At 38.3% G+C, this 21,179-nt stretch overlaps 1 protein-coding gene across 1 annotated transcript in view; it reads right to left on the reverse strand.

Moving 5' to 3' along the window:
* GCFC2 (GC-rich sequence DNA-binding factor 2) overlaps positions 1-21,179 on the reverse strand; it is a 73,611-nt gene that overhangs the window by 35,613 nt on the left and 16,819 nt on the right. Inside the window, exons 3-5 of the mRNA XM_082851698.1 lie at positions 16,611-16,832; positions 15,602-15,702; positions 2,520-2,635 (exon numbers count right to left, since the gene is read on the reverse strand). Coding sequence (XP_082707824.1) covers positions 2,520-2,635; positions 15,602-15,702; positions 16,611-16,832 — 439 coding nt within the window. The remainder of the gene's footprint in view (positions 1-2,519; positions 2,636-15,601; positions 15,703-16,610; positions 16,833-21,179) is intronic.

A 21,179-nucleotide genomic window follows, 5' to 3' on the forward strand; every position in this document is an offset into this window, starting at 1 on the left:
CCACGCCACTCTCTCACTTTGTTGCTGCCTTGCGTTTTGTTGATTTTTTTGTAGTGATGTGCTCTAGATCGTTTTCATTTTCCTCTGCATACCTTCTACAGGTACTTTCTTTATGTTTACCATGGGGATTACCAAAAAACATCTTATAATTCTAGTAATCTATTTTAAACTGACATCTTAACTTCAACATACAAAAACTCTACTCCTTTATATCTCCCCCTCCATCTCGTTATTGATATCACAAATTACACTTAAAAATTCTGTATCCACTAACATGTTATTTTTGTGCTTTTACCTTTAAAATTCTATACTAAAAGTGATTTTTACACCACTCTTACAGTATTACAGGATTCTATATTTATATATATATTTACCTTTACCAGAGAACTTTGTATTTTTGTATGGTTCGTGCTACTGTCTAGTGTCCTTTCATTTCAACTTGAAGGATATCTTTCAGCAATTTTTGTTAAGGCAGGTCTAGTGTGACGAACTCCCTCAGCTTTGTTTACCTGAGTTTTTTATTTCTCCTTCATCCTACTCCCTTCTGGCCCCTGTAATGTTTCTGTTGAGAAGTCTCCTGTTAATCTTATGGGGCCCTCTTGTACATGATGAGGTGCTTTTGTCTTGTGGCTTTTTAAATTCTTTGTATCTAGAAAGTTTGATTATAATCGTCTCATTGTAAGCCTCCTTGTGTTCATCCTTGTTGGAGTTCTTTTAACTTTTTGAAGTTGAATGCCCATTTCCTTCCTCAGACTGGTAAGTCTTTGGCCATTATATCTTCAGATAAGCTCTCTGTCCCATTCTGCTACTCTTTTCCTTCTTGGATTCCCATAATGTATATGTTGTTCTGCTTGATAGCATCATATAAATCCCTTAGGCTTTCTTCACTTTTCTTTTTGCTACTCTTTTGGTAATTTCTTTTACTCTTTTGGTAATTTCAAATGATCACTCTTTGAGGTCTCGCTTGTTTCTTCTGCTTGATATAGTCTGCTACCTTCAGTAAATTTCCTTTTTTTTTTTTTTTTTTGGTACGTGGGCCTCTCACTTTTGTGGCCTCTCCCGTTGCGGAGCACAGGCTCCGGATGTGCAGGCTCAGTGGCCATGGCTCACGGGCCCAGACGCTCCGTGGCATGTGGGATCTTCCCGGACCAGGGCATGATCTCATGTCCCCTGCATCGGCAGGTGGACTCTCACCACTGTGCCACGAGGGAAGCCCCCTTCATTAAATTTTTTAGTTCAGTTATTACACTTTCAGCTCTAGAACCTCTGGTTCTTTCTTAGTTTCCATCTCTGTTGGTATTCCAACCTTGTTCATGTATCATTTCCCTGATTTCTTTAGTTGTCTGTGATCTCTTATGGCACATTAAGCTTCTTTAAGAAGACATTAAGCTTAAGAAGATTATTCTGAATTCTCTGTCAGGTAATTCATAGACTTCTGTTTCTTTTAGTTCTGGAATTAATTTGGGCCCTTTGATTGGGCCATGTTTCCTTGTTTATTCATGTATCTGGTTATCTTTTTGTTGTGTTTTGTGTATTTGAAAATGCACTTAAGGGGAGTTTCTCCCCCATATGAAGTTGTTTCCCTTAAGTGCATTTCAATCAGCCTGACTGGAGATTCCCAGTGGTGTTGTGTGGGGAAGAGTGTCTTCTCAAACCTTTCCTGGGGGATGCACCTTCTCTGGGCTTCTATACGAAATTTCCTAATTATAGAGATTTGTGGGTTTCTTTTTCAGGATTCTGTAGTCTCTTGTTCCCTCTGGTGTTTGTAGTACTACAGACTTTCCGGCTCTGCAACAGGCTGCTTAGCTCTTCCTTGTCCTCTGTGGCCCTCAGGCATCTAACGTATGATGGTTCCTCATCAGTGCTCTGAGACAGACAAGACAGAAACAAGTCTCTTGGACAGTACCTCCAAAAGACAGTGTTCCACTCTTCTTTCTCCTTCCCAATGGAAAAACTATGACTTGGGTTTTTTCTCTCCATCAAAAGCAGTGCTGGCTTGTGAGAGAGGCTAGATGCAGTTGGAATGAAGTGGTTTTTCTTACCCATTACAATGTGGCTATTTTGGGCTTTGAGCTTGCCTGGGGTACTACAACTTCCTGATTTCTGGAGTACTCAGAAAGGCTTTTTGGACAGTATGTTGTTGTTAAGTTGGTATCTCTGTGAGGCAACGAGGTCTAGGGCTTCTTATTCTGGCATCTTGCTGCCATCACTCCCGGCATATTATTTTTAAATATTAAAGGCTATTTAACAATGCAGATAAATGCTAACAAAAATAGTCAGTGAAAAAAGCAGACCTTGATTTTATTGATTGTAACTATACGATATATATTTATTATAAACACTAAAAGACATATAAAAAAGGAAATCAGTTATATTAATGTGCTAATACAGGTGATGCTAATTTTTGCCTATAAATCTGTTTAATACTAATATTTAATAGTTAAAAAGATTATAGTGCTAATTTTTTTCACTATTAAATGTCTATCACAAATGTAAATTTTAAAATTGATATTACTTACCTAGTATTTAGTTGCTTCTTTATAATTTCTAAATTTACTGGTGGAAATGAAATGGAAGCATCAAACTTCTTCACTGTTTGAGATTCACTGCTATGAGAAAGATCTATGTCTCGTCCCTAAAAGTAATATGAAAGTTTATATTGTTTTCAACATTCATTAGTCTTGCAAATATTAATAGCATGAAAGCAGATTGGATACACCAAGGTCTCATCAGCTCAAAATTCCAAGCCTCTGACATTTTTTATGGTTGTAATAAAATGTTTTTAAAATTTGCACACAGTTTTAAAATTTAGAAATTTAAATTCACGTGCAAGAGGCAAATTACAAAATCTTATTTTTCATGAAAGCTTTGTTCTCAGTGTTTATATAGCTAGTTCTGTTTATGATCTAATATACTCTCAAAAAACCACATACTGGAGGCTCCAATCAAGGTGGCAGAATAGAAGGACATGGAGGTCACCTCCACCCACAAATACATGAAAAATACATCTCTGTGGAACAATTCTCACAGAATACCTACTGAACCTGGCAGATCTCAGAACCTAAAAGTGCAAGAAAGATCTCCATGTAATTGGGTAGGATGAAAGAAAAAAAAGGGAAGCGGGATGGGACCTGTGTCCCTGGGAGGGAGTCATGAAAGAGGAAAAGGTTCCCATACCTTGGAAGGCCCCTCAGGTGGGACAGAAAGGGAGCTTCAGAGGCTCAGAGGAGACAGCAGCAGCCAGTTTGCACAGAGAGGCCAGAACAGATGGTCTGGGCCACTGCCCTGCACTCCCCAGTCTGAGATGCACATCGGCTGGTGCACACGAGGGCTGGGTGCTGATACTCCAGCTTTAGAGGACAGACCCAAGGGGAGGACTGGGGTTGGCTGTGTGGAGACAGCAGGAAGGGGCTGGAGTGTGGTACAGCGACAACCGCTAGGTATACATGGAAGAAGCCTGGGCCCGCCGTAGAAGGAAAGTGTCATTGTTAAGGGGGTGTGAGAAGGGAGGGGCGGTGCCTGCCATTAGCAGCCTCACACTTGGCATGCTCACAGAGGGAGTGGAGCTGCCGCTGAAACGCCACCGTTAATGTGCATGTGAGTGAAGGGAGGGGCGGGGCCGCCATAGCAGTCTCTTTCTCTGCACACTCTCAGCTGGCTTGGGACCACCTCTACAAGCTCTGGGAGCACGCAAGTGCCATGGGGTTGCCCACAAGTGGAGGCGGGGCTGAAATCCAAGTTGATTACCAGGGGTCACACAACTTAGGAAGCAGGGCTGAAATCTAAGCCATCTCCCCACGACTGTGTGATCTGCAGATTTATGCCACGGTCACTGGCTTTGTAAAAACTCAGCGACTTCATGATATCTGAATGGACAATGGGTGCTCCTGCAGCTCTGATGGGTCTGGCCTTAGCATCTGTGGGCTCTGTGGGCGCATGCACATGCAGGCTGGGACAGGGTCTGGGTTGCTTCCATAGCTCCCATGGAGGGTCCAGGTGTGCAACTACTGCAGTCGTGGTACCTGACTTCAGTGGATCTGCACTGGTTGATTTGCGCTGGTGGCTTTGTTAACACAGGGCCTGAGGGACACCAGGGACTACTGCCTGCATTCCCAAAGTTGAGGTGGGGCCAAGGGCATGCCACCAACAGTACACTTTGTGAGCTTGCACAGTGGGTTTCAGGTGACACCATGGAGCGCACTTCACAGTGGATAGCTCTGGTAGAGGAACACTCAGTGGCTTCTCTCTCAGTGGGAGTGCTCCAATTCCACCTATCTCACACTGCACATCAGAAACAGATCTGAGGGTTTCTACTCCAACAACTAGGGGGTAGACGCTGCCGCCAACAGGGCTGTGACAACTACAGAGCAAAGAGGAGGCTCCGCTCAACATTCAGTTCAGGCTCGGGTCACCACGACACCAGTCACACCCCCTTTTAAAGGTGATAACGGCCAGCACACACTGAGGAAAGAGGCAGCCATACTAAAATAGCCCTCCCACCAAATATATTAAACCCGTGCAGGCTACACATGGATACTCCCACATTAAAATAGCCCTCCAAGACCACAGTAGTTAACTGTTTCTCCTAAACTCATAGAGTAAGAGAAATATAAGTAAAATGAAGAAGCAGAACAACCACTCCCAATTAAAAGATCAAGAGAATTGCCCTGAAAGAACAGTGAAATAGACATCTTCATCTAATAGATACTGATTTATTTCAAAAAGAAGATAGTGAAAATACTGAAGGAATTAAGAAAGGCTATAATTGAAATACATATTACTGTAAAAAGGGACTAGAAACTATATAGAGGAGCCAAGAAAAATTAGAAAACTCAGTTGCCCAGATGAAAGCTGAGCTAAAGGCAATAAATAGCAGACTGAATAATGCAGAATGAATGTGTTCTGAAAGACAAAATAATGTAAATCCCCCAATCAGAACAGCAGACAGAAAGCCAATATAAAAGAAATGAAAAAAATGGAAGCAATATAAAAGATCTATGGGATAATATAAAGCTTGCCAGTGGTCAGAGGTCCCGCTCTGCCAACAATCAGCCTGGCAGTGGTCCTCGCTGCAGAGAGTGCAGTGAGAAGAGGATCGTAGCCTTCTCCCTGGGGCCCTCCAGGCCCTCTGGCCTCAGGCTGGAGGGTGAGCTGGGGGCTCAGGGACAGGCTGAGGGCTGTGTCCTGCAGAGTTCCAGAGCCCTTGCCAGGGCCACCCACTGGTGGGGCCCAGGCCTTGAAGCAGCCCCGAACCGCTCCCCCATCTCCACCTCTGGGACTTAACGGCAGTAGCAGTCTCCATGGGTCACAGTCCATGGAGGCCCCAGCAACTGGAGTACATGGACACTGCCGTTAAGGTAGGATACTTCCGCACTCCCATGAAGCCGGGCACAGCCACATGCCTCCTTGCAGATAAGGAAGTCTGAGCAGAAGTGACATGTATAGCACCCAGGCCAAAGCACTGAGCTGCGGTACTTGACTCAAAGGCTTCTCTTCCCTGCCGCAAGGACCTTGGATGTTCTGACTCCAGTCATCCTTGTGGAAACTTCTATGCTCTCCTTCCTGCTCCTGCTGCCTCAACAATGTTCCTTCAATTAAAGTTACTGTCCCTTGAAGAGTGGGTTCTGTCTCCTCTAGGCCCACAAGGGCCAGGGCAGGATACAGGCTCCTCCCCAGCCCACAGCCCCACCCACAATTTGGGCAAAGATGACTTGTGCTACAGTTGCTTTTATGTACCAGGAGTGGTGATTTTTAGTATGGTCTGCTGTTTTCTCAACTTTACAATTTTCAATTAGTTCCAAGGTTTTTTTTTTTATCACTTCATTGGTTCCTGGACTAAAGATTTAGAAGACAGTTTAGATTTAGTCCAGACATTTATGGTCTTAGGGATAATTGACTCTACAAATTGTGGAATAAACAGCTTATGCTCATAGAACTGTACAACACAAAGAGTGAACTGTAATAAAAGTTATAGACTTTGGTTAATAATAATGTCTCAGTATTGGTTCATCAACTGCAACAAATGTACCACACTACTGCAAGATGTTAATAATGGGAGAAACTGGGTGACGAGGGAGAGGTGGGAATGCTGCATATTATCTGCTTAATTTTTTGTGAACCTAAAACTTCTCTAAAAAAAAAAGTCTATTAACTAAAAAATAATAATACGGGCAGGGTGAGTACATGAGGGCATTGATGAAACAAAATTAGCCAATAGTTGGCAATTTTTGAAGCTGAATCATGGTCCACAGAGGGGGATTCATTATATTATTATATGTCCACAATGAAAGTTTTAAAACTCTTAAATATAAAGCGTGCCAATCTATGCATAATAGGAATTTCAGAAGGGGAAGAAAGAGATAAGGGGATTGAAAATGTATTTGAAGAAATTATGGCTGAAAACTTCCCAAACCTAAAGAAGGAAACAGATATCTAGGCACAGGAAGCACAGAGGGTCCCAAACAAGATGAACCCAAGCAGACCTACACCAAGACATATTATGATTAAAGTGGCAAAAATTAAAGATAAAGAGAGGATTCTAAAGGCACCAAGAGAAAAAGGGTTAATTACAAGGGAACCCACATAAGGCTATTACCTGATTTCCCTATAGAAAACATTGCAGGCCAGAAGGGAGTAAAAAGAGTTAATTACAAGGGAACCACCATAAGGCTATTACCTGATTTTCCTATAGAAAACATTGCAGGACAGAAGGGAGTGGCAAGATATAGTCAAAGTCCTGAAAGGAAAAAATCTGCAACCTAGGATACTCTACTCAGCAAGATTATCATTTGGAATAGAAGGAGAGAGACAGAATTTCTCAGAAGAGCAAAAACTAAAAGAATAACAGCAATACTAAACATATACTAAAAGAAATAATTAAAGGCCTTCTCTAAATAGAAAAGCAATAATCTATATAAAAGAGAAAATCAAAAATGGAAAGTAAATCACTTAAGCCAATATACAGATTAAAGTAAAAACCAAACATTTTTGTGAAAGGGATGATAAGCAAAATGAACAGAAAAAGGATAAACATGAAGATGTAAAAGAGGGTATCAAAATCATAAAATGCCAGGTAGGAGAGTAAAAAAATGTAGATTTTTAAATTTTAGAATGTGTTCGAGCCTATATGACTATCAGTCTAAAGCAAGTAGATATAGTAATGGGTTAACATATTTGAAAACCATATGGGTTACCACAAATCAAAAAACATACAACAGATTCACAAAAACCCAAAAGAAGAGAACAAGCATAATACAAAAGAAAATCACCAAACCACAAAAGGAAAAACAAAAAGGAACAAAGAAAAAATACAAAATCAACTGGAAAACAAGGTTAAAAATGGCAATAAATACATATCTATCAATAATTACCTTAAATGTCAATGGACTAAATGCTGCAATCAAAAAATACAGAGTGGCAGATTGGATTAAAAAACAAGAGCCTACCATATGCTGTCTACAAGAGATCCACTTAAGAGTGAAGGACACAGACTGAAAATGAGGGAATGGAAAAAGATAACTCATGCAAACAGAAATGACAAGAAAGCAGGGGTAGCACTACTCATATCAGGCAAAATGGACTTTAAAACAAAGGCCATAAAGAAAAAGAACACTATATAATGATGAAAGGATCAATACAAGAGGAGGATATTACATTCGTCAACATATATGCACCCAATATAGGAGCACCCCAAAACATAAAACAAATACTAACAGACATAAAGGGAAAAAGGGATGGGAGTACAATAATAGTAGGAGACTTAAACACCCTACTCATATCAATGGACAAATCTTCTAGACAGAAAATCAATAACGCAGCAGAGATCCTAAATGATACACTAGAGCATTTAGACTTAATTGATATTTTCAGGACATTATATCCAAAAAACCCAATACACAGTCTTTTCAAGTACACATGGAACATTCTCTAGGGTTGACCACATACTGAGGCACAAAACAAGCCTCAACAAATTTAAGAGCAGAGAAATTTTTTCAAGAAGGTTTTCTAACCACAGCAGCATGAAACTGAAATCAACCACAAAAAAAGAAACGAGAAAAAAAAAGATTACCTGGAGACTAAACAACATGCTACCAAAAAACCCAATGGGTCAATGATGAAATCAAAGAGGAAATTAAAAAATACCTTGAGACAAATGACAATGAAAATACAATCATACAAAAATCCATGGGTTACAGCAGAGCAGTTCTTAGAGGGCAGTTCATTGTGATACAGGCCTCCCTCAAAGAACAAGAAAAATCTCAAATAAAAACCTACCCTAACACCTAAAAGAATTAGAAAAAGAAGAACAAACAAAACCCAAAGTAAGCAGAAGGAAGGAAATAATAAGGACCAGAGAGGAAATAAATGAAATAGGGATTAAAAAAACAATAGAAAGAAAGCAATAAAACCAAGAGCTGGTTCTTTGAAAGGATAAACAAGACAAACCTCTAGACAGGCTCACCAAGAAGAAAAGAGAGGGGAATCAAATAAACAAAATGAGAAATGAAAGAGGAGAAATCACAACTGATACTGCAGAAATACAAAAACCCATAAGCGAATACTATGAACAATCATATGCCAACAAATTGAACAACCTAGAAGAAATGGACAAGTTTCTAGAACCAGACAAAGACACTACAAAAGAAGAAAATTACAGGCCAGTATCTTTGATGATTACAGATGCAAAAATTCTCAATAAAATACTAGCAAACTGAATCCAACAACACATAAGAAAGATCATACACTATGACCAAGTTGGATTCATCCCAGGGTCACAAGGATGGTTCAAAATGTGCAAATCAATCAATGTGATACACCACACTGACACAGAAAAGACAAAAACTACATGATCATCTCAACAGATACAGAAAAAGCATTTGACAAAATTCAACATTCATTTATGATAAAAACTCATACCAAACTGGGTATAGAGAGAACATATTTCAACATAATAAAAACTATGACAAATCTACAGCCAATATAATACTCAGTGGTGAAAAACTGAAAGCCTTCACGCTAAAATCTAGATCAACACAAGGATGCTAACTCTCACCTCTTCTATTCAACATAGTACTGGAAGTCCTAGCCACAGCAATCAGACAAGAAAAAGAAATAAAAGGGATCCAAATTGGAAGGGAAGAGGTAAAATTGTCATTATATGACATATGTAGAAAACCCTAATGACCTACAGAAAAACTATCAGAACTGATAAACGAATTCACAAGGTAGCCAGGATACAAGATTAACACACGGAAATTGGCTGCATTTCTTTACACTAATAATGAAATACCAGAAAGGGAAAGAAAAAAAACAATCCCTTTTAAAATTGTATCAAAAAAGAAAATACTTAGGAATAAACCTCACCAAGGAGGTGAAAGATATATGCTGAGAAATATAAAACATGAATAAAGGAAATTGAAAATGATTTAAAGAAATGGGAGATATCCCACGCTCTTGGATTGGAATAATTAATATTGTTAAAAAGGCCATGCTACCCAAAGCAATCTACAGATTTAATCTGGTCCCTATCAAATTACCCATACCATTTTTCACCGAACTACAACAAATAATCATAAAATTTATATAGAACCATAAAATACCCAGAATTGCCACAGCAATCCTGAAGAAAATGAACAAAGCTGGAGGTATAACCCTCCCAAACTTCAGGCAATCCTAGAAAGCCACAGTAATAAAAACAGCATGGTACCGGCACAAAAACAGACATATGGATCAATGGAAAAGAAGAGAGAGACCAGAAATAAACCCACACACCTATGGTCAATTAATCTTCAACAAAGGAGGCAAGAATATACAATGGAGAAAAGACAGTCTCTTCAGGAAGTGATGTTGGGAAAGTTGGACAGCCACATGTAAATCAATGAAGTTAGAACATACCCTTACTCCATACACAAAAAAATAAACTCAAAATGGCTTACAGACTTAAATATAAGACATGACACCATAAAACTCTTAGAAGAGAACATAGGCAAAACATTCTCTGAAATAAATCATACCAATGTTTTCTTAGGTCAGTCTCCCAAGGCAACAGAAATAGAAGCAAAAATAAACAAGTTGGACCTAATCAAACGTATAAGCTTTTGCACCGCAAAGGAAACCATAAACAAAATGAAAAGACAACCTACAGACTGGAAGAAAATATTTGCAAATGATGTAACTGACAGGGGCTTAATTTCCAAAATCTACAAACAGCTCACACAACTCAGTAATAAAAAAAACCAACCCAATAGAAAAATGGGCAGAAGACCTAAATAGAAATTTCTCTAAAAAGACATACAGATGTCCAACAGGCACACGAAAAGATGCTGAATACTGATAATTATTAGAAAAATGCAAAACAAAATTACAATGAGGTATCACCTCACACCAGTCAGAATGGCCATCATTAAAAAGTATACAAATAACAAATGCTGGAGAGGGTATGGAGAAAAGGGAACCCTCCTACACTGTTGTTGGGAAGGTTAATTGGTGCAGCCACTGTGGAAAATAGTATGGAGGTTCCTCAAAAAACTAAAAGTAGAGTTGCCATATGATCTTGCAATCCCACTCCTGGGCATACATCCAGAGAAAACTGTAATTCAAAAAGATACATGCACCCCAATGTTCATTGCAACACTATTTACAATAGCCAAGACATGGAAACAACCTAAATGTCCACTGAAGATGAATGGATAAAGATGATGTGGTACATATATACAATGGAATACTACTCAGCCGTAAAAAGGAATGAAATAATGCCATTTGCAGCAACATGGATGGCCCTAGATATTATCATACTAAGTGAAGTCAGTCAGAAAGAGAAAGACAAATACCATATGATATCACTTATATGTGGAGTCTAAAATATGACAGAAATGAATGTATCTACAAAACAGAAACACACTCACAGACATAGAGAACAGACTTGTGGTTGCCAAGGGGGAGTGGGGGAGGGGTACATTGGGAGTTTGGGATTAGCAGATGGAAATTATTATATACAGAATGGATAATCAACAAGGTCCTACTCTATAGCCCAGGGAACTCTATTCAATATCCTGTGATAAATCATAATGGAAAAGAATATGAAAAAGAATGTATATATATGTATAACTGAATCACTTTCCTGTACAGTAGAAATTAACACAATATTGTAAATAAACTATACTTCAGTAAAATAAATTAAAACAACAAACCAAATACTGGTTTTTCATGATAGATGTTGCCACCTAACTCCAGTCTAATGAAAGGAAAGCAAATGGAAGTCTGCTGGTGGGTTTCTAGGTAAAGCTTTTAATTTTCTTTAAGCCACCATTATTTGGGTTTTCTGTTAATTGCAGAGGAATGTATTCCTAGCTAATACATGTTGTAACTCAGTACATTTCATATTACTGTCCTCTGGCTCATCGTAACTCACTCATCACCATCATGCTTAGAATGTTGAAAAGGTTCTGAAGAACCTGTTTTAGAAAAGGATATGTGAAGAAGTGGACCAGATAATTAGTCAACTCAATGGCTAAACTATAGTTTTTATATTTTCCACGAGACTCCATCATTTCTCATATCAATTCTTACCAAGTCTCCTATCCAGTTTGAATCATACCTACAAATTCCCAAATTAACCAGACCTTTTCAAACTTCATGTCTTCACCCCTGATATCCTCTTTTGCTTCAAATCCCTTACATCATAAACATCTTTCAAAGACTCATTCAAATTTGACCATTTACTTACAGGCTTTTCCAAACCTTCCCATCCACCCTCTCGCCTACAAAACTGACCACTCACTTGTTCCTTTGTGCTATTTCAGAACCCTGTACAGAATTCTGTCACAGAACCTTGTAAGATTTTACTATAATTATTTTGTTTAGCTGTCTCTCCCCTGCAAAGATTGTACATGCTTTTGTCTACCACTGTTAAGTAGTTATAGAGGCTACACGGTGATCCCCAAAAGATATGCCCAGGTTCTAAAATCCCAAACCTGTGAATGAATATTACGTTATATGGCAAAAGATGTGATTAAGTTCAGGTTCTGGAGAATAGGAGCTTATCCTGGATTATCTAAATGAGTCCTAACTGTAATTACATGTAGCCTCATAGAAAAGAAGGAGAGAGAGTTTGGGATGCAAAAAGAGGAGGTGATGTGAAGATGGAGTAGAGAGATACAGCTATATGCCAAGGAACGCCAACAGCCAACAGAAGCTAAAATAGTCAAGGAATAGATTATCCTCTAGAGCTTTTTGGAAGGAGTGTAGCCATATCAGCACCTTGATTTTGGACTTCTGGCCTCCAAAAGTGTGAGAAAATAGAATTTGGTTGTTTCAAGTCATTCAGTTTGTAGTAATTTGTTAGAGCAGTCACAGGAAATGAGTACAGTGGCATGCAGTAAGTCTTTAATAAAGAAATCAGTAAATGCACCCACATCAGTAATAAAAATGCAAATCAAATAAACTTGAGATTCCATTTTCACCAAGTGAACTTATACTTAAAGCTGGCAAGATTATGGTAAAACATTCCCATAATAACAGTGGCATTACAGAGTGATCTAAATTTTCTCTAGAAGACAAAAGAGAAAAATGTAGTAAGTGCCATAAAAATGTTCATCTTCTTTATTAGTAATACCATGCTTGGCCATTACCCTAAGAGAAAAGTTCAAAAAACACACATTGGAACAAAAGAAAGAAATAAAAAAGGAAGGAAAAAAAACAAGCAAATAATTACCAGTTCTTACTAATAGCAAAAAAATTCAGATTGCAAATAACTAAAAAAAAAAAAAATGGCTCAGAGACTTCTAAATTAATTGTAACTGAAGGCTTACTTTTACTTAGCTTTTTAGTTTTAATAACATGAAGATCATACAATACTTTCTTGCTTAAAAGAACAAAAAATCTTTCAAAGCACTCCTATTAAAAAGATTAAAAATAAAACTTGCATGTTATACAATTTATAAGCACTTTGACTTAGATTAGACCATTATAACTTTGAGCCTTACAGCCACCTACTCAGGTAGGTAACATTATCATTCCCACTTTATTATTCCCAATTTATTGATGAGAAAACTGAGATTTAGAAAAATGAAATTATTTTCTCAAAGTCATACAAATAATTATTGAGCTCTCACAATATCAGGCACTATGGGATATAACACTGAAAAACATACTTAATAATTCTTGACTTCAGGGAGAGTGTATTTTAGTGGTAGAGCCACAACCCAAATCTAGGACTTTCTACCCCAAGTATAATACTTTTTTTTGTTTGTTAGTTTTGTTTTAACCCTCACTATTTATTTGTTTGAACTTCACATTTAGGCATCTACCATATAAAAGTAAATTAGATGTAAAATTTAAAAATTTAAAAATTTAATGTAAAAATTAAAAGTAAAAAAGATGGTTCCCTCAAGGGACTTGCAATATGTAGAAAGTATTTATAATCTAGTGGGAAAAGAACATAATGTACATGGTATAGTGGGTTGAATGATGGCCTCCCTAGATAGGTCTATATCCTAACCCCTGGAACCTCTGAATATGACCTCATTTGGAAAAAGGGTCTTTGTGGTTATAACTAAGTGAAGAATCTCAAGATGAGATCATCCTGGATTATCCAAGTAGACCCTAAATCCAATGACAAGTATCCTCATAAGAGACACACAAATTAGAGGCATAGAGAAGGCCATGTGGAGAAGGAGGTAGAGACAGAAGTTATGTAGTCACAAAGCAAGAAATACCTGGAGCTACCAGAACTTACAAAAAGCAAGAAAGAATTCTCTGCTGGGAGATTCAATGCAATCCCTACCAAAATACCAATGAAATATTTCATGGAACTAGAACAAGTAATTTTGACATTTATATGCAACTATAAAAGACCCTGAAACAGCCAAAGCAATCTTAAGAAAGAACAAAGCTAGAGATTTCAAGCTCCGTGGTTTCACATTATATATTTCAAACTATATTGTAATCAAAACAGTATGTTACTGTCACAAAAACAGACACATAGATCAATGGAACAGAACAGAGAGCCCAGATATAAACCCATACTTATATGGTCCATTAATCTACAACAAAGGTGACAAGGATATACAATGCGGGACAAGATAGTCCCTTCAATAAATGGTGCTGGGAAAACTGGACAGCTACATGCAAAAGAATGAAACTGGACCACTTTCTTATACCATATACAAAACTCATTTTTGAAACCATAAAACTAGAAGAAAACATAGGTAGTATGCTCTTCAACATGAGTCTCAGCAATATTTTTTGGATATGTCTTCTCAGACAAGGGCAATAAAAGCAAAGATAATCACATCAGACTACAAATTGAAAACCTTCTGCACAAGCAAAGGAAACCATCAATAAAACAAGGCACTCTACTGAATGGGAGGAGGTATCTGCAAATGATATATCTGATAAATTGTTAATATTCAAATTATAAAAAGAACTCATACACCTCAATATCAAAAAGAAATCTGATCAAAAAATACACAGAGGATCTGAAAAGACATTTCTTCAAAGAAGATTTACAAATGGCCAACCGAAACATGAAAAGATGCTCAACATCACTAAACATCAGGGAAATACAAATCAACACCAAAATAAGATACCTCACACCTATTAGAATGGTTATTATCAAAAAGACAACAAACAACAAGGGTTGGCAAGGATGTGGAGAAAAGGGAACCCTTGTGCATTGTTGGTGGGAATGTAAATTGGTGCAGCCACCGCAGAAAACAGCATGGAGATTCCTCAAAATATTAAAAATAGAACTACCATATGATCCTGCAATTCCACTCTGGGTAATTACCTGAAGAAAACAAAAATGTTAATTTGAAAAGTTATATGCAACCCTATGCTCATTGCAGCATTATTCACAACTGCCAAGATATGGAAGCAACTTAAGTGTCCATTGATATACAAACAGATAAAGAATATGTGGTATATATACACAACTGAATATTATTCAGCCATAAAAAAGAATGAAATCATGCCATTTGCAACAACATGGATGGACATAGAGGGTATTATGCTAAGTGTAACAAGACAGAGAAGGACAATCTCTTTGATCTCACTTATATGTGGAATCTAAAAAATGAAACAAACAAAACAGAAACAGACAATATGGACACAAAGAGGAAACTGGTGGTTGCCTGAGGGGAGGCGGATGGGGGTAGGGTGGAATAAGTGAAGGGGATTAAGAGGTACAAACTTCCAGTTATAAAATAAGTCACAGGGATATGATATACAGCATAAAGAACATAGTCAATTACACTGTAATAATTTTGCATGGTGAAAGATTGTTACTAGACTTATCATGGTGATTTATTTCATAATGTATTTAAAAGTCAATCACTATCTTGTACACCTGAAACTAACATAATACTGTTATGTCAACTCTACTTCAATTAAAAAAAGAAAAAGGGGGGAAAGAAAGGAAAAAAAAAAAGAATTCTTTCCTAGGGCCTTCAAAAGGAGCACAGCCCTGTCAACACCTTGAATTGAGACTTCTAGCCTCAACAACTGTGAGAGAATAAATGTCTGTTGTTTTAGCCATCAAGTTTGTGGTAGTTTGTTACAGTAGCCACAGGAAACTAATACATATGGCATAAAAGATTATTACCTCTGTGATTTTAACTGCTCTTCTCATCTGCTGCTGTTCCCAAATATCTTGATATTTTTTATCTTCTTCACTATCTTCACTTGTTTCTTCATTTCTGGTTGCTTGAAAAAAAAGTTCATGTATAAATATTCCATATTTTTCCATTCTAATAGCAGCAGCAATTAGCAATTGGGGAGCTTATAAATGGCTTAGCAGCTCTTTATATGTGTTAACCTTTTCCTCACAATTCATAATTCACTCTCTCTTTATAAATAAAGAAACTAAGATAACAGGATGTTACATAACACAGTCCTCTATCTAAGGACTGTGTTGAACCTAGGACCTGAATCTAGCAATCTGACTTCAGAATCTGCATTTATCACCAAACTGTCTCACTCAAAACATGATGGTCTCACATATGAAAAAGCTTGGAAAAAATGCAACATTTGGTTTTATCAGAGATTCTCAATTCTACCTGAGAATCTAAACATGCAAAAATAATTTCTGGGTTAATAGGAACCAAAAGTCTCATTCTGAAATAGTATTATTTGAAATGACAAAACCTTGGTAAAACATTATTGTTTATAAATGAGAAATGTGAAAATAGTTCTTTGATACCTAAGGATTATTGGTTAAGGAAAACTTTTTACTAGAGCAGGGAAGATTTTAACACATGACACCAAAATCCTACCGATGTTTCCATGTTAAAAATAATCTTATAAAAGGTGACAACAAAAGTTTTCAATATCAAAAATAGGAAACTCTACAAATTTTTTAACCTGTCAAGAAAGATCAAGTGGAGATCAGATAACAGTAAACATTATTATTGCATGTACCCTTTGATAACATTTTGAAACAGACATGTATTTTAGAAGCCATGATGTCAGTAAATTGGTATTTAAAAAATAACTTAAACAACCTTTAGAATAGGAGATACTACATTATGTTTTTATGGATATTTTTATCATAAATTATATTCTAATGAAAAATGCCTTAATGTTCATTTATTATAAATAAATTAAATATGTACCTGTTGTTTCAGCCATCTTTTGTCTAAGTGTTTGAGGCTTTGGGGTAAATGGTATTATATTTTCATGATCATCAGGCTCACTCTCAGGATATTCAGTGTTTTTCTTCATACCAGAGATGGTGAAGGCATGTTTTACATCCAAAGAAATATAGTCCTCTTGGGCCCTGGCCAATTCACGTTTTCGGTAGGCTGCCTGAATAAAAGCTGCATCAGGGATATTTACTGAAAGAAACAAAGAGGAGGACATTGAAAACAAAATACTAACAGAGAGAAATATTCCTCATATTTAAAGGAAAAGAGCACCGTTTTTCCAATTTTTTCACTATTTTGATATAATGACTCAAAATCTGTTTCAAAAGAAGATAATTATTTTGATAGAGATTAAATATAAATTAAAGAGATGAAACAAATCTAGAAGTATCAGAAAATATTGAAACGACTCCAATTTATCTTTTTTCTACCTTCTTCATCAGGTGTTTTTGCTGACTTTTTGTTGAGGGCTACTTCTCATTTCCAGAAGCTCTGAAATTATCAGGGTAGGGATGTGGAGAGGGCTGAGCATGGAGTTACTCTTGGAGCATGGAGGGTAGAATGATAAGTGGTAGAGCAGTCTGCCTTATAAAGTAACAGGGACATTCTACTATGACCTGCCCCTCGCCTTTGGGCATCCAGGCACATAGGGAGTGAGAAACAGACTAAAACCCAGCACACATTCAAATCAGCCTCCAAGGTCCTGTGGCGATTCTCACATGAATAAACATAAGTTAAAAAAGTATAAAAGAAATAATCAGGTAATTTACCAGGTTTAAAATACTTAAGGGACAACATCTTTTAATAGAGGATTGTTTTATTTTTTCTTCATTTTATTCAGTACAAACTTCATTAATATAGGCTCTTCTAACTCAAAACAAGTTTCTTCATGCATGATCTAAGCTGAAATTTACCTTTACACTCTGGAAACAAATGGTTTCTTAAGCAAAATACTAACGTAAACAAAATAGCAAGAGAAATCATTGTTTCAAGCACTTCAAGATATTAATTAGGGATACCAAGCCACTGAGTAAAATTTTCTAACCTTTCCCACAAATTGGTCCAAATCCTTTGAGAAATAAATAGAAAAGACGCCATATGCCAGGAGATACACAAATACTCTGATTTTTGAAAGAGATAGAGAGATTTCAGAAATTATAGATCAATATACTTGACACCAGAACTAAGGAAAACAAGTAGTGCTTGAATTAATTATGAAGCAGTAAGTGATGAACACTATAAAGCAACATAAGCTCATTAAAAACAAGGAATATTAAATAAGTGATTTACTTTTTATAGACTAGAATTTCTTGTAGAATAGTACCAGGAAAATGATGCAGGTAAGGTGTCTCTTCATCCTCCCAAAACACTCAGGATAACGGCAGCATTTCTTGACCCTGGCTATATGCATTAGAATCACCTGGGAAGGTTGATCATCTGATAACTAGTCTCCCATCCAAAACATGGGATCTAAATGCAGTTGATCTGAGGTGGAGTTGAGCAGCAGTATGTTTTTATAGCCCCCTAGGGGATTTTATTTTTTTTCTTTTTTTGCCGTACGGGGGCCTCTCACTGCTGTGGCCTCTCCCGTTGCGGAGCACAGGCTCCAGACGCACAGGCTCAGCAGCCATGGCTCACGGGCCCAGCCGCTCGGCGGCATGTGGGATCTTCCCAGACCGGGTAACGAACCCGTGTCCCCTGCAATGGCAGGCGGACTCTCAACCACTGCGCCACCAGGGAAGCCCCTTAGGGGATTTTAATGGGTCACCAGAGTTAAGGTGATACACTTAGGTTCAAATATTCAAGTGTATGAATACAGAAACAGAAATACTTGAAGCAATTCACCAGCAAGTGATTTGGTGGGGTTTAATTAATAAATCACAAGCAATGGACTCACTAGTGAGATACTAGTGTTACATAAAGCTAATCCTCTCTCAAACTACAATGAAGAAATATAAGTTCAAGGAAGAGAAGAGTATTCTATCCTGTCCTGTCTATATCTAACACCTAGCTCAAGGGTTCCCACATAGCAGATGTTGGTCAGACATGAGATGAATTAATGTTAGCATATTGCTTTATAATAATAAAAACATCATGTTTTTGTAGATTTATAACTCAAAAATAATTTTCACATAGATCATCCTATCTGAGGAGTAGAGGTTACGAGGGGGATCAAGATGGCAGAGTAGGAGCTCACCTCTCACCACGAACACATAAAAAATACATCTACATGTGGAACAATTCTCATAGAAAACCAACTGGAAACAGGCAGATCTCCCACATAACCAAAGCTGCAAGAAGGATCTCCATGTAACTGGGTAGGACAGGGAAAAAAAAAAAAGCGACAGGACCTGTGCCCCTGGGAGAGATCTGTAAAGGACAGAAGGTCCACATGGGCAGACCCTTGCCTGGGGAGCCCCCTGCCAGCTGGGAAATCTGCTGGGACAGACAGAGGGGCTGCGGAAGCCTAGACTATACTTGTGAGGAGTGCAGGCATGCTGGCTTCCTAACAATCACGATGGAAAGGGACCAGTGCTGGTGGCTGATGCCTTGCTGCACTTCCCAAGCCTCACCTCACTTACCAATCCGAACCATGTGCCAAGTGGGACCACAAACACGTTAAGTGCTGAATTTTGGGCAGACAGGATGTGGGAGAGGACTCCATTTACCTGTGTGGAGACAGTGGAGACAGCCCTGACCACCTGGGGTGTGGTCCAGGCTGAAACATGGAGCCCACTGTCAATGTACACAGTGAGGGGTGAGTCCAGCTGTGGCACACTTTGTCAGTGAGCACACCAGGTGGTATCACAGAAATGCACAATGGCTGGGCATTGAGGTTCAGTGGAAAGGCCCTGGGCAGCAGCATGCAGTGGTTCATTTCCCAGTGAGAATGCTCCAGCCCTGCCCACTCCACACCTCAGCCTGGAGCTGGAATTGGGGTGGACAGGTCCTGGGAGAGGTGTGCCACAGAGGCAGCCCAGGTCCCAGGCAGCAGCACAACAACCTTGATCCTGCAGCCACAGCGCCCCAGCCTCCAGCCACAGCCCACTCCACAAAAGAGCCTACCACTAGGTCTGGAGTGAAACACAACAGAGAAAGGGACACAATGTTGCACTGAGTCTGAGAGGAACTGCAGATGCCTGCCTAGGCAGTGCATGGGCTCAATGTGACCATACAGGCCCCACTTGCACCAACTGTCGCCTCCTTTGGGGCAGGGCATGCACTCAACGGCAATGAAATCTCATCAAACACAAACTTCAGGGCTTCTACTCCAACAGTTGTGGAGCAGACCCCACTCCCAACAGAGCTGTGATAGCCTCAGAGCAAAGAGGCGGTCCTGCCCACCACAGAGCCCAGGTTCTAGACGCTTCAACACCAATCACACCCCCTATCAAGGGGTTAATGGCCAGCAAATGTGAAGGAAAGACATGGCTGGCACCCACACCAAAACCAGCCCACACACCAAAAATATTTGACTCACGGGGTCTACACAGGGATGCTCCCACATAAAAACACCCCTTCAAGACCACAGTAGATAAATGTTTCTCCTAAATTCACAGAGAGAGAGAAAGTTAAGTAAAATGAAAAAGCAGAGGAACTACTCTTAATTAAAAGAACAAGAGAAATCCCCTGAAAGAACAAATAATTTCTGAAACAAACCTCACCAGTCTACTAGACCTTGAGTCCAAAAAGAAGGTAATAAAAATGCTAAAGGAATTAAGAAAGATTATCAATAGAAATGCAGAGCACTGTAACAAGGAACTAGAAACTATGAAGATGAACCAAATCAAAATTAGACAACTCAACTGCTGAAATAAAAACCAATCTAGAAGCAATGAATAGCAGACTAAATAACACAGAACGTGTAAGTGATCTGGAAGACAGAATAATGGAAATCACTCAATCAGAACAGCAGACAGAAAGACAAATGAACAGAATATGAAGATAACATGTAAGAGCTATGCGATAATATAAAGCATGCCAAACTATGCATAATAGAGGTTCCATAAGGAGAAGAGAGAGAAAAGGGGATTTAAAATATATTTGAAGAAATTATGGCTGAAAACATCCCAAACCTTGAAGAAGGAAACAGATATCCAGGCACAGGAAACACAGAGGGTCCCAAACAAGATGAACCCAAAGTGACCCACCAAGATACATCATAATTAAAATGGCAAAAGTTAAAGAGAGGATTCTAAAGGTAGCAAGAGAAAAACAAAGAGTTAATTACAAGGGAACCACCATAAGGCTATCAATTGATTTCTCTGCAGAAACTCTGCAGGCCAGAAGGGAGTGGCATGATATATTCAAAGTCCTGAAAGGGAAAACCCTGCAACCTAGGATATTCTACCCAGCAAGATTATCATTTAGAATAGAAGGAGAGAAAGAATTTCTCAGACAAGCAAAAACTAAAAAAAGTCAGTATTACTAAACCTACCCTAGAAGAAATATTGAAAGGTCTTCTCTAAATAAAAGAGAAACAAGAATCTATAGGTAAGGGAAAATCACAATGGGAAAGCCAATATATAAAAGGATTGA

Source organism: Leucopleurus acutus (genome assembly GCF_964270905.1).
Source record: "Leucopleurus acutus genome assembly, chromosome: 12".
Taxonomy (NCBI): domain Eukaryota; kingdom Metazoa; phylum Chordata; class Mammalia; order Artiodactyla; family Delphinidae; genus Leucopleurus; species Leucopleurus acutus.